The 14,555-nt window shown below is 42.5% G+C and overlaps 2 protein-coding genes across 6 annotated transcripts in view; both read left to right on the forward strand.

Annotated features, from left to right (window-relative positions):
- The first annotated feature begins 548 nt into the window (after positions 1-548).
- On the forward strand, positions 549-2,267 carry bglapl (bone gamma-carboxyglutamate (gla) protein, like). The gene is made up of 4 exons (XM_057338440.1): positions 549-1,049; positions 1,126-1,350; positions 1,456-1,564; positions 1,653-2,267. Exons 1-4 carry the CDS (start codon positions 989-991, stop codon positions 1,753-1,755), a joined length of 498 nt encoding a protein of 165 aa, XP_057194423.1. The 5' UTR covers positions 549-988; the 3' UTR covers positions 1,756-2,267.
- A 518-nt stretch (positions 2,268-2,785) lies between these two features.
- LOC130557388 (target of Myb1 membrane trafficking protein-like) overlaps positions 2,786-14,555 on the forward strand; it is a 19,129-nt gene continuing 7,359 nt past the window's right edge. The window contains exons 1-10 of one of the 5 annotated variants that reach the window (XM_057339100.1): positions 2,786-3,127; positions 11,664-11,748; positions 11,817-11,895; positions 11,993-12,142; positions 12,228-12,362; positions 12,733-12,813; positions 12,920-13,033; positions 13,235-13,368; positions 13,460-13,514; positions 14,308-14,425. In XM_057339100.1, coding sequence (XP_057195083.1) covers positions 3,076-3,127; positions 11,664-11,748; positions 11,817-11,895; positions 11,993-12,142; positions 12,228-12,362; positions 12,733-12,813; positions 12,920-13,033; positions 13,235-13,368; positions 13,460-13,514; positions 14,308-14,425 — 1,003 coding nt within the window. In that variant the 5' untranslated portion in view covers positions 2,786-3,075. Of the gene's footprint in view, positions 3,128-11,663; positions 11,749-11,816; positions 11,896-11,992; positions 12,143-12,227; positions 12,363-12,732; positions 12,814-12,916; positions 13,034-13,234; positions 13,369-13,459; positions 13,515-14,307; positions 14,426-14,555 lie in introns of all 5 variants that reach the window. The other 4 variants (XM_057339099.1, XM_057339101.1, XM_057339102.1 and 1 more) reach the window with 4 other exon arrangements.

A 14,555-nucleotide genomic window follows, 5' to 3' on the forward strand; every position in this document is an offset into this window, starting at 1 on the left:
TCTCTCTCTCTCTCTCTCTCTCTCTCTCTCTCTCTCTGAGAAAGAACAGTCGGTATTGAACAGCGTTCAGACGGACACAGGACACAGTACCAGACATTGAAATTACACAGCAGACGAGCCAAAACAAATGTGTCTCTCTCTTTCTGACAGACACACACACACACACACACACCGAGGTACATATATTATCCTGTGAGACGTGGACATAAACACACACCAGTTTGTGTACCTTTGTTGTGTTTAAACGATGAATCAGTCAGGTATCAGCCGAGTTGTGTATGTTACTGTGATTTTAAAATGATGAAGTATGTTTATAAATATAGCTCAGTCGTGTGGTTACGGCTGCGTTTTATTTTTAAAAACTTTATTTCACATCCGGCAGGTCGTGCTTGATGGGCCCTTGATGGTTGCACATGATGCGACATTGTGTTTACTGAGCTGTTTGTGTTTATTTCAGTTCATATGATGGCAGTACACCTGCTGCGGTGATAACAGAACAGACACAACAAAAAAACTGAGCCGTTTCCCGTGAGATCTCACGTTGAGTTTAATCCAAGAACATTTCCACTCTGGAATGAAATAAATTGACCGTCGAAGAAAAATATACGTTATACATTTAGAAGCATCGCCTACATATTCCCACAGATATGGCCGGCGTTCAGAAAGCTGTGGCGTTTTGGCTCAATTTCACACATTTAGGTGCATGTGCGTATCCGTTTGGCAGCTTGTGGTTTCTGGAGCTCGACTCTGTGTGTGTGTGTGTGTGTGTGCGTGCGTGCGTGCGTGTGTGTGTGTGTGTGTGTGTGTGTTGATGTTGGAATGCAGCGAGGGGCATGAACATTCCTCATATTCTCAAACCAATCACAAACTCTAGCAGGACGGTGTGGGGGTGAAGGATGGAGTATAAACACGCCGGTGAACAGACGGACATCAGACAGAAGACAAACGAACATCATCTGCTGAGAAGAAACTGAGATTCTGAGGAGCCATGAAGACTTTGACCGTCCTGAGCGTGTGCGCTCTGCTGTCTGTCTGCATGTCTATGGGAGGTGAGACACACGTCTGTACATATGTCTGTTGATATGTGAGCGAGGGTTCTTAAGAGTGTGCTGTACGTGTGTCTAGTGTACACAGAGGCTGACGCTGCTGTCGATTCTCCGGCTGATTTGGTGGCGTCTCCGACCGCTGCTCCTGAATCTCCCTCATCTGCCTCAGATTCTGATTCCACCTCCTCCTCATCAGAGTCTGATTCCACATCTGATTCCACCTCCTCATCATCAGAGTCTGATTCAGCGTCTGATTCCACCTCAGACTCGTCCTCCTCTGAGTCAAACTCGGCCAGTGCTGAAGGTGAGACTCTGTGTTGTGTGTTTGTGTTGTGAGGCGGTCACAGATGAACGGTTGATCAGTACAATCTGAGGTTTGGTGTTGATGTGGATTCCAAACGTTCCTCAGGAACTCCTGCCAATCATGTGCTGCTGAAGAGAGATGTGGCTGCAAGACTTCTGCGACGCAGGAGAGCCGGAGCCAACGCAGCTGATCTGAGTCCTCAACAACTGGAGAGGTGAACACACACACACACTTCAATGGTGTTTTGTAGACAGTTGGTTATAAACACTATAACATGTTGTGGTGATTGTGTGTGTTTTCAGTTTGAAAGAAGTGTGTGAGGTGAATCTGGGATGTGAACACATGGCTGAAACCGCCGGGATCATTGCAGCTTATACAGCATATTACGGACCAATCCCATATTAACACACACGCTCACATCAGTCACAGTCATGAGGGCCCAAAAATAATAATCAAGAGCTTTGTGTTTTTATCAGAGGAGATGCATCACCATTTGAGTGATGAAGTTTAACAAAATATCTTAAAGGGAGACAAGAGTGGAGACCGTGTGTGTGTGTGTGTGTGTGTGCGTGCGTGCGTGTGCGTGCGTGCGTGCGTGCGTGCTTGCGTGTGTGTGTGTGTGTGAGTGTGTGTGTGTGTGTGTGCGCGTGTGTGTGTGTGTGTGTGTGTGTGTGTGTGCGTGTGTGTGTGTTTGATGTTTTAATTCATTTGAAACATTATATAGATTCTTTTTAGAAGACGTTTATTGTTTTTGTGAAGAAAACTTTCCTCTTCACAATGCAACGGTGCTGTTAGTGTGTAACACATTTATTCTGTATTGTGCTGTATATATACATCCCCTGATCATTGTCAATAATCATTTTAACTGTTTTATTGTGAACGTCATCATTGTATAGAACATAATAAAATTAAACGAGTCTCTGATTGTTGTTTTGGTTTTTATTGCTTGTTTTAGTAATAAATTATAAATTGCTGAAATGAATTACAATTGGCAATGTCGATATGAGCGATTTAACTACACCGATGTATTTCAAACCAACTGCTAATTGTAAAAAAGTCATTTCACACTAAGAAGAAAGTGAAAAGTGATACTTGAGCCTCAATAAAATCATTCATATGACTCATCATCACATGAGTCTGCAAACACATTATCGGTTGAAAAACAAACACAAAACTCTAAAGGCATGTCTCTTTATTGCACACATCATTCAAAACAAACAGCACTTTTGTTTCATTGGACACAGAGTTCTCGGGCGTCTAACTTATTGGTTCACTTCAGGAAATCAGAGCACTATAAAAGAAGTAAAAAGAGGCCTGAAAGAAAGAAGTAAGATTAGGATGATTTTCACTCATTAATTTTTTTCCATTACAGTAACAAGCCTATTTGTTTAGTAGATTATTTATATGTTTTTGTGTTGTCTGTTGCTAAAGAATATGCAAAAGCCACAAGATAGTGTTGTGCATTTATCATATCTGTTTGTAGTGTCGATTATACATAAACACCAGTTCTTTCTCCAGGAGATGTGTGATGTTTTGCATGTTGTGTGCAAGAGAAAATGACTCGTCGCTTTAGAAACTTAAACTAGTAGCCTATAAAGATGAAAAGTAAAATCGATGATGGCTGTGGTCTGATATCGATTGATCGCACTTTCGCGTGAGCGCGCGTTCGTAGTTCAGTCATTTCTGTTTATGTGAACGCGCCGCGCGTCACAGGTTTCAGCAGAGATGGAGTTTCTCACCGGCGGTCCGTTCTCGTCTACTGTCGGCCAGAGGATTCGTAAGTGTTGAACTTTACATTGTTTTTACTTCATATAAACTATCATGCGAGCGTTGTTTTTTCTGCGCGTGGAAGAAGGGGGCGGCGGGGTCTGTCTCGTTGATGCATGATAACAAATAATGTAAGGATTTATGGGCGTTCATCTGACGTTTATATTTGTAATCCAGACAGATTTACTTAGTCAGTGTTTAAAAGTGAAAATAAAGTAGGCTACTTGTGTCAGGTGACAGGCAGCGCGCGTCGCGTCTAAAGGTGAGTCTAAACATCAGTGAAGCGAACAGTCAAAGTTCACTCTGTTCAGAGGACTCGTGCAACTTCCTCTTTTTACTTGAACTCTTTACGTTTTATGTTTGTTATTCTTCCTCAAACAAATGACCCTCAGAAGCGCGTAAAGCAGCTGACGGTCACATGAACGCGTGTGGGTGTGTGCGCGCGCCTTTGTGTGTGTGGCTTTACACAGAGGTGAACCCTTGTTTGCTGTAATCACGTGCTTCAGATTAACAGTGTCATTATTGACCATGAGCTAAAAATCTCTGAAAACACTCAAGATCTTTTGCATTGTGGCATTATTTAAAAAGACCCACTTCCGCCAAATTCTGACACCCAAATGTATTTTTGGATATTAGCGTAAATCTTATTAAATAATTCTACACTGACTACATTTACAATTATACTTCATAAATGTACTTTAGGATTTAAATACTAATTCATAATTATAATTTTTAAACAGAGTGATGCAGGGATTATGGTCATGTTAAAAATAAACGAATATAACAAGATTAAAAATTAATACTTAAGAAGAAAAATGACAAGAATGAATTTGTAATATTTTGAGACTAAATTCATAGTAGTATGATAACAAACTCATAAACTAACTAGTATTTTGAGAATAAAGGTGGATTGATTGCTATTGTTTTAACCAAATTTCTCAGACAAATACTATAGTTAAAGATCGCGTCAGGGCCGGATTATCCTATGGGCACAGGCCCAGGGGCCCATGCGCGCTTGGGGCCCAGGCAAGGGTAAGAAAATTTCACATAACAGCGTTTACGCCAAATTCATTTGTGTGCGCACATTGAGGTGCACACATAAAACATTGTTTCCGAATTAGAAAATCTGTCTTTTGATTTAGTCACTTTTACAAGCCATCTAGCGGCTTTTGTTCAGAAGAAGCACATAGCGACAAATCTATCCACTTCTTGGATAAACCTTAGCTTTCATTCAGTGGGAAAATGTCGCCAGTGCTGCCCCGCGAGCGTGAGGTCTCTCTTTCCCGGTGCAGGGATCCCTTCTCTCGGCGTCACTCTGTACAGTGAGCGGCAGGAAGAAGCACCACCGTACGACACGTGACTCGTGAATAAAATGAGTACAAAACAGCATTTCCAACAACCTGTCACTGTTATCGACTGTTTGGATATATAAATATGAACAAATTTCATCCGTAAATATGCACATGGTTACCATGAGGCTGTGTGAAAGATCATATAACGTTAGCCGAAATCACCGCTTTTTATTGTGAGTTGGATGATGTCGCGTCATGAACTGACAACAGAAACTGAAAACACAGTATGTCAAAGAGAACGGTTTTATTGTTGTAAACATGAGTTGATATACCCTCGCGGCTGTCTTAAATCTTAAAAGGTAAGCGTTTTTTACATTTATTTGGTGGTGCTTCCATGCCAATTATGAATTATTTTATATTGATATAATGTTGATCAGTTAACTGCCCTACTTTACCAATATTAAGCCTTCATTATTAGATAATCCACAGTGCTTTTACATACATTGCAAAATGTTGACATACGCACAAATATGATGATGTCGTAATATATAGGCTAAAGAATTATACTTATAATACTCGTTAATGCCGTTTACTGTAACACATTACACGCTTAAATAAGAACGTGAGTCGCAAGGTGCTTGTTATACAAATAAAGTTTAACAAATAGACAAATTACTGCCCATTTATTCTTAGAAAAATAAAGATGAAAATATTTGAAAATTGCACTTAAGAATATTCTTAAAAACTTTCTGTAATTTATCTTAAGAAATTTCTTATATTTTCTCTTAAGAACAGTTTTGCATGTCCTGCATGTTTGTGTGTGAATTATGGAAGAATCTGATAGAACTGAATTGATAGGTGTGGTAGTGTGTGCTGCTTGCATATGCCAGTGAGTTACAGTATGCTTGGAAATGTTTTAATGTTGTTGCAGCTGGTCCAGAAAAGCATTGTTGCAATCATGAGGTGTAAATCCTGTATGATGGAGGATGTGTACAGGTGTTGATATAGTCCTTCAGGTTGTGATCATAGTTTGTAATTTGTCAATGTAATCCTGTAAAAGATAGAGGTGTTTATACTATAGGCTAATTAAAACATTCGATTGTGTGCATGTGTATGTGGGGGGGGGGCTGGGAGGCCATAAAACACTTGTGCCCAGGGGCCTCTGAATTCTTAATCCGGCCTGGCGAGACCGAAGGCTTTTAGTGATATATTCTTCATGAAAGCTGCATTGACACACGTTGGTTCTATCAATAGCGACTCACAAATAAATAGTATTTAGCGTGATGATAACGTTTGTATGCTTTGCAGTATTGTTAGAGATCTTTATACATAGTCAGTGCTTAAAGTTTAAACACGTGTTCTGCATTAGCTTCACATGCATACAATACAATTGCAACAACATTACGTTATCTTTGCTGTTTTGTACCTTAGCCGGGAATGTTTGTATCTGCATATTTATTTAAGTTGCAAGATTGAGCGCTTCACATCGTCTGCTCTTTCGGTCCTTCGCCGCTTACCCGTAACCCGCAAATTACGTCGTTTAGGGCGGCGCACTGATAGATAAGTGAATGGTTGAAGAGGGGAGAAGTGACTGAATGCGCAGCTTGCGCAATATAACATTTCTGCGCATTAAATTTATAATACGCAAAAATTATATATTGATCAGTTTGACAGTCGCACCGGTGCGACCATTAAGAAAAACTTGTCGCACTGGCAGGAAAATTTGTCGCAAAATGAGACCATTTAGTCGCAGTCTAGCGTGTCTGAGCATTGGTTATGATTTTCGGACGGATCAGGCCTTAACTTAACATTCTTAACGAAAAAGTTGTCAATCGTTCTTTTCATCTTCTCTCATAATCCGCGGCTACATCCACTCTGTTTATCTGACGGGCCTATAGGCTACTCACCTCTCTGTCCGACTGCAGCACAGCATTTTCAAACGTACACACGCGTACAGGAATATCTGGACCACGGCCAATCAGAGGGGGGTCCGCCCTTCACTATCTTTGATTGGTTTAGACCACGATATAGGCCTAATGTGTCTGTTGTTGAACCACAGGGTTCAACAACAGGGTTGAACCTCAGACTTTCGCAGAGACTTATTTCCCTCGAACGGCTGGTCGCAGCGACCTCAGATTTTTTTTAGTCGCACTCTAGAGCCCTGATAGTGTTGATGATTTACCTTGGATTCGAGCGAGAGTGCAGGCGGCATCGTATTTCAGCGTTGCGAGTGGAATCAGAGCGGCAAGTCAACGGTAATCCACTGTTTCCTCAAAATAGTCTGTTTGCAAGCAGCAGAAAGCTGTCTGCATGCAACACGCATACAGTAAACCCAAATGTCATTTACTCTGCTGCGCATAATAGCACCAAGTTACTAAAAACAATATATTGATCCGTGTTCTGTTTAATGTCATGCGCTGTACACATTTTTGATGACGTAAGACGAACGCAAACACACCAGGGTTCGACAGAATCAAGTTGAGTCTGAAACCAAACCAACGCTGCAGGGGGCGCCGGGAACAATCGCACTCAAGTTCGGACCGCAGCAAACGAGCCCAATCTGAAAACGCCCTTAGTTTGATTTATCACGTGCGGTTCATGTCCGGCGTCCTTTAGCACTGGGACCGCTCCATCTGTCAGTTTCAAACCATCTCCAAATCCAGCGTTATATCCACCGTTTATATAACATCCATCACTGAACCAACAGACACACCTAAACTTACTATCGCAAGAGAAACGAGCTGCAGCGCAGCCAATCATGGCGCAGCGCAGATAATCTTGATGGTAAACGTGTCTCTTTCTTTCGCCTTGCCTTGGACACAGGGATCCAGGATTAGAAAAAACTTGCCCAAACAATTTGGAGTGCTGGGGGAGTGTATCAAGTACAGAAATACTACGTCATACGTCCAACTGGTTTTTTAACAAGATAACCATGTTAAGCATGAGAAGACAACACGTTCAACAGTGTAAAGAAGTCAGAATGCATGACATAGCATGATAGCTCCGCTTTAATCTAGGATTATTATAGCAAAACAATGGTTTAATTTCTGGATACCATAGTTTAACTATATGATTTACGAATCATGTTTTTGTTCCGTTAACTCTAGTTGAACACAAAGCACCAAATGTCCATCCATAGCTAAAAGTGCTGTGCTTTGCGTTTATATTCTGAGCTCATTTGCTTCCCTGAATATACAGTATGTTTTATTATTAAAATGTGCACTGAATCTGTTCTCTGCATGACTCCAAACACCTTCACAAAATTGCACCTTTGTTCTTAAAATATTATGACTTTCAATTTATTTTTAACATGGCCATAATCTTCTTTTGCACATAGGTTTTTGGATTATTACAAAAATAAACTATTTGACCAACAAACGTTTACAAACATGTTTTTCTGTCAAGATAATCTTGAACACAGCTTGAATGAATTTTGAAGCCTAAATACAATCATCAGAAATAAAACCCTAACATTTGGTTATGAACCACACCACAGTCGCGTCACCACCACCAACTTTTACACTTATTTGAAAATGGGCGATTCTAGGTTTTCAATATCAGGGGGGCTCAGCCTCCAATGGGGATTATACATATATAGCACCACATAATGTATACATTACTAAAATAAATAATTAAGAAAGAATATGCAGAATAAAGACAAGTTGTTGTTGTTGTTGTTATTAAAATGAATATCACATTATTCGATCTATCTGTAACATCTATAATTCAAGTGACAACAACAGCCACCAATCAATATAATAAATGTCACAATCAACTGCTGAGTCATTATTTAGTAGGGATAACTTGATATGATGTTTCATTCTGATTAGCACGAGCGCTGTCACGCCTGTGCATGACTGCGTCACACAATATCTATCACATCCACAATATGTTTTAAATTAATAATACAAATACTGAAGCGTCTGAAAAACGACAAAGAGCTTCTAGGTACACTTTTATTTACTCGGAACTCAGAACAATGAATAACACACAGCCGCACCTGGCTGCACGTTGTCTTTCCGGCCGGGCCTCTCAAAACTACCGTCAGCTCTCTAGAACTAACCAGGGTTTTTCCTGGCTCAAAATGAGGCGGAGGTGGTGCCAACTTGATCTTGTACACACACGAACGTGTAGGCCTACTGTACCTTTAAGTGGCTTAACCAAACACTTGACATATTAAAACATTAAACATTATAAAAATTTGATGAAAATGACAATTATTAAGTTATATAAAATATTACTTCGATTCAACCAAACAGAAATGTATTAAATCAAATAAAGTGAAACTAACTTGTCAGCCCACAAGCCAACTAAGAAGAAAGAAAGTGACCTATTTGTCAGATATGGTGACCCATACCCGAAATGTGACCTCTGCATTTAACCCATCCAGTGACTAGTGAACACACGTACATCCGGAGCAGTGGGCAGCTATCACTGCGGCACCCGGGGAGCAAGTGGGGGTAAGATGCCTTGCTCAAGGGCACCTCAGTCGTTACCTGAGAATCCAACCGGCAACCTTCTGGTCACGAGTCCCACTCTCTAACCATTAGGCCACGAGTCCCACTCTCTAACCATTAGGCCACGAGTCCCACTCTCTAACCATTAGGCCACGAGTCCCACTCTCTAACCATTAGGCCACGAGTCCCACTCTCTAACCATTAGGCCACGAGTCCCACTCTCTAACCATTAGGCCACGAGTCCCACTCTCTAACCATTAGGCCACCGTCCCCTTTCACGAGTCATCACCATAGCCGCCCTAACATACCGTCCACTCCTGGCCNNNGAGTCCCACTCTCTAACCAGTGGCCACGAGTCCACTCTCTAACCATTGGCCACGAGTCACTCTCTAACCATTAGGTCATAGTCCACTCTCTAACCATTAGGCCACTAGTCCCACTCTCTAACCATGGCCAGCCAGATCTAACAGGCCACGGAGCCTTCCAACATGCCGTCCAAACTGTAACCATTAGCACGAGTCCCACTCTCAACCATAAGGCCACGAGTCCAACAGCTCTATACCATTAGCCACGGTCCGCACCTTTAACCATTTAGCCGAGTCCAACAACTCTACCATTAGCACGAGTCCCCGACTTGGCAGTCAAATACCATTATGCCGAATCCCACTCCTTAAACCATTAGGCACCGAGTCCACTCTCTAACCTTTAGGCCACGATCCACTCTCTAACCATTAGCACGAGTCCCACTCTCTACATTTACCAAGTCATTCTACAAGCGCACGGTCCCACTCTTAACTAGGCAGATCAACAATCTAACATGGCCACGATCCACACCCTACACCATTAGGACGATCCCACTGCTCTATCCATTAGGCCACGGTCCCACATCGTCGATCCATGGTGCACAGTCCCCACTCTCTATCATAGCCACGAGTCCCCATCTCTATCTCATATAGGCCACGAGTCCCACTCTCTACCATTAGGCCACGAGTCCACTCTCATATATCCATTAGGCAGAGTCACTTTTAAGCCCGAGTCCACTCTCTATCCATTAGGCACGGTCACTTCTTGCAGTCCACTCTCAACCATTAGGACCACGATCCACTCTTCTAACCATATAGGCCACGAGGTCCCAATCTCATCCTTAGCACGAGTCCATTTTACTTAGGCCACGAGTCCCACTCTCTATCCATTAGGCCACGAGTCCCACTCTCTATCCATTAGGCCACGAGTCCCACTCTCTATCCATTAGGCCACGAGTCCCACTCTCTATCCATTAGGCCACGAGTCCCACTCTCTATCCATTAGGCCACGAGTCCCACTCTCTATCCATTAGGCCACGAGTCCCACTCTCTATCCATTAGGCCACGAGTCCCACTCTCTAACCATTAGGCCACGAGTCCCACTCTCTAACCATTAGGCCATGAGTGCCCCTGAGAATCCAACTAAATTCACCTCTTACTCAATGAGCAAAGCTCATTCAAATCCTGCGTTCTCTTGTGGTTCACTGGGCTTTAAATGATTCACTGATCTTTTACATTCGCTAGTGACTTAAAAGTTTCAACAGTTTAAACGAATCGGTTCACATGAGTCATTCTGATTGCAATGTGCGTTCGTTCATACTGACGCACTCGCTGTGTACCTGTACAGTAAAACGCTGATTCAACGAACCATCTGCACAGCTCAGAACATTACAATGATGTACGCCACATTAATTTAAGAAACCTTTTAAGAAATTGAACGTACTAGGATGCAAAACAAACAATATTCACCTGAACAGCCACGAAACACAGTTAAAACCGAGTATAGCTCTTGTACTGCAACTCTTCAGTGCCTCACTGTGCGGATAAAGAAACAGCGCCTCCTTTGCGGCGTAATGGCGCAACTGCAGTTACAAATGACAGTCTGTGTGTTGAGTCTGTTGAATACACGCAGTGTTTTTTGTGATGACACAAGACATAATTTTGGCCAGAGTCTGAGGCGGCACAGAATTTGACGGAGGCGGTCGCCTCCAGTTTTTCTATGCAGGCTAACTTAGATGCAGAAAAATAAAACAGCACTTCATCAGGAATGACACATTTCTCTGCGCTACAATATAATCGTGATCGTTTTCTAAAGTATGCCTTCATTGGTGTGAAGTGCTTTCATTTTGCTGGAACTGGATGTAAACAAATAAGTTAACAGTGTGACGAGGGGAGAACGCAGACAAAACTTTTTACAGTGAATGGGAAAGGGTCTTGTGTCGCTCCCGCATCATATTATGTAAGCTGCATTTATAACAAAGAATGGCAAAGATGCAGATGTCATGTTAATGCACACGCACATTTATCCTCTGCTTGCGACGTTCACTCCACTCTGTGCCGCTGTGAACTGAAGAATGCGCTAAATAACGCAGCCTGTTTTCATAATAAGAGTTTTAAAGAGGACTATAAAGCAATCTGGAATTACTGGACCGATGACATAATTACTCACAATTTTTAGGGGGGCTGAGCTAGAACTTTAGGGTGGCTAAAGCCCATCTAAAAAGGGCCTAGCGATGCCACTGATTGAAAACATTTAAAAACCTGTTCCAGTAATCTCCATTCCTGTGTGTTGAACATGAAACAACACACTGTTTAATGGCTGAAACCTTATTTCAGCCATTAAAACCAAAACCCTGTTCAGAAGAACCTGTTCGCTCGAAGACGATGGAACTGGAAACTAAAATGAAAATTGCGTAACGGGTTCTTGGTCATCCCTGCGGAACTCTGTTTAATCTCGTCTTACATTGTGTTATTTATGGTCATTCACGTCTCAGAAAAAGCCACAAGCGCTGCCCTGCAGGCGGAGGACTGGAGTCTTAACCTGGAGATCTGTGACATCATCAATGAGACGGATGACGGGTAAGAACTGACTGAAAGGAAACGCTTTTTTCTCTTGTTGAGTCTGAAGGTTTCTGCTGTTTCTTCAGACCCAAAGATGCAGTGAAAGCTTTAAAGAAGAGGATTGTGGGTAACAAGAACTTCAGGGAAGTGATGTTGGCTCTGACAGTAAGTGTGATAACACGCCACCGTGACATCACTTCCTGAACAAGCAGATGTCTGTTTGTGTGGTGATCATCGGCTGCTTTTGTGTGCGTGTTTTCAGGTTCTTGAGACGTGCGTGAAGAACTGTGGCCATCGCTTTCATATGTACGTGTGTAGTAAAGAGTTTGTGGAGGGCGTTTTGGTCCGAGCGATATTACCCAAAAACAACCCACCCATGATCTTACACGACAGAGTGCTGAGCCTCATTCAGGTGCGTGTCACACTACACGTCTGTTATGGCGCTGGCTGGCGGTCGTGCTCACTTCTCTCGCGGTTTCTTTGGCTCGGTGTTTCAGGCGTGGGCTGGTGCCTTCCGGAACGTTCCGTCTCTTGCTGGAGTTGTAAATGTGTATGAAGATTTGAGGCGGAGAGGACTGGAGTTTCCCATGACAGATCTGGACTCTCTCTCTCCCATCCACACACCCAACAGAGTAAACCTCTCTCTCTCATCCGGATGAATCAGGGTCTGGGGCCGGATTCACAAAACCTTCTCCAGACTGAACTGCCATGTTTTTTCATGAAAAATGTTTTGTACTCCTGAAAAAAACTTCTTACGACATTTCTTACATTTTTTTTCTCCAAATTGCACATGTCATTGTATTCTTTTGAAAATAAAATGAAGACGGTCTTAAAAAAGCAACATTCTTATGAACTTCCTATAATTCATCTTACGAACAATCGTATATTTAGTTTTGTCTTAAGATCAGTTTCGTGCATCCGGCCCCTGGTCTGCAAACAGACGGATTTCAGGTCGTGTCTGTCTGATCTGTGTCTGATCTCTGTCTTCATGATGTCACACAGAGTGTTCCAGAGAACAGCTCTGCCTCCGGTACAGACTCACCGTCACAACCCTCTCCACAGAGCCCTGATTCACCTGCACAGGTATTTCACCTGAACACCAGACGTTATAGGCCGGTCAGGCTGGGTGGTCAGTAGTTTTTAGCGGTCAGTATGAGTGTGTTGGATTGAGTTGGTTTCCCTCCAGAAGCAGAAACTGAGATCAGAGCTGGATCTTGTCAAAGGTAATCTGACCGTCATGACGGAGATGTTAAATCAACTGAACCCAGGAGAAACTTCAGCATCAGATACTGAACTACTACAGGTGTGTGTGTGCTTTCACTTTTTTCTTTTCTTTCATAGTTTTTTAGTTGTTTATATTTGATGTTCTTGATGACACGTGTTGTTGTGTGTGTGTGTGCGTGTGTGTGTGTGTGTGTGCGTGCGTGTGTGTGCGTGCGTGTGTGTGTGTGTGCGTGCGTGTGTGTGTGTGTGTGTGTGTGTGTGTGTGTGTGTGTGTGAGCAGCAGTTGTTTTTAGTGTGTAAGCAGATGCAGCAGAGGGTTGTGGAGTTGATTCCTAATCTCTCAGAGGAGGAGATGACTGCAGAACTTCTGCTGCTGAATGATGATCTGAACAACATCTTCATTCGATATGAGAGGTGCTGCAACATTCACAGGCGTCAATTCAGATTTAGATGCATTAACCTTACCTCTCTCTCTCTCTCTCTCTCTCTTTTTCTCTGGGTGAAGGTTTGATAGATTGAATAAGATGCAAAGAGGAGACACAGAACATCTAGAGTCACAGGTTATTTATGTTTATTGATAAAGGCTCAATGCTTTAATAGTGTTTTCATCTACTTGCAGTGAAACAAACACTTAAAGGGATGAAGATTCTGTCATGAATTACTCACTCTCAAGTCGTTCGACAACCCTCGGACCTCCGTTTATCCTCAGAACGCAGATCATTTTGATGAGCATCACTCCAGTGGTTCAACCTTAATTATATCAATTATGATGACGAGGACACTTTTTGTGCACAAACAAACAAAACTAAACAAGAATCACAAAAAGTATCCTCGTCGCTTTATATAATTAAGGCTGAACCATTGACATGGACGATTTCAACGATGTGTTTACTCATTTTCTGCACTTTGAAAGTTGGTTGTGTTGCAGTCAATGAGTCCGAAAGCTCCCGGCTCATCAAAACGCTCTTTATAAAAAAAAGTGAAAGTGACCTACTAGTCAGATATGGTGACCCATACCCGAAATGTGACCTCTGCATTTAACCCATCCAGAGAATAGTGAACACACGCACACCCGGAGCATTGGGCAGCTATCACTGCAGCGCCCGGGAGCAAACAGGGGTAAGGTGGCTTGCTCAAGGGCACGTCAGTCATTACCTGCCAGCCCTGGGAATCCAACCGGCAACCTTCTGGTCACGAGTCTGACTCTCTAACCATTAGGCCACGACTGGCCCACTTATTTGTGTTCTGAAGATAAACGGAGGTCCTAGGGTTGTCAAACAACATTTTGTTTGGCAGAGAAGCTATTTTAACATGGAATTTATTTAAATGATTATATTTGATTTCTTTAAACAGAACGATACAGGAAACCTTATTGATCTTAGTCCTGTGTCACCATCAACCAATCAGAATACACCTTCAGCTGTCAATCAACATGCAGCTCACATTCCGCCCCCCCACACAAACAGTTCAAGTGAGAAATATATTACTTCACTGTGATAGTAGATTTGATATAGCATGTGAAGAAAGACAGACCATCTCTCTCTCTCTCTCTCTCTCTCTCTCTCTCTCTCTCTCTCTCTCTCTCTCTCTCTCTCTCTCTC

This window comes from Triplophysa rosa, linkage group LG7 (genome assembly GCF_024868665.1).
Source record: "Triplophysa rosa linkage group LG7, Trosa_1v2, whole genome shotgun sequence".
NCBI classification, from domain to species: Eukaryota; Metazoa; Chordata; class Actinopteri; order Cypriniformes; family Nemacheilidae; genus Triplophysa; species Triplophysa rosa.

Bases quoted from the DNA above. Each gene is read 5' to 3' on its own strand.
- bglapl (XM_057338440.1), top strand. From the start codon at position 989: ATGAAGACTTTGACCGTCCTGAGCGTGTGCGCTCTGCTGTCTGTCTGC. The intron at 1,351-1,455 runs GTGAGACTCTGT...AACGTTCCTCAG, and splicing joins AAACTCGGCCAGTGCTGAAG to GAACTCCTGCCAATCATGTG. The intron at 1,565-1,652 runs GTGAACACACAC...GTGTGTTTTCAG, and splicing joins AGTCCTCAACAACTGGAGAG to TTTGAAAGAAGTGTGTGAGG.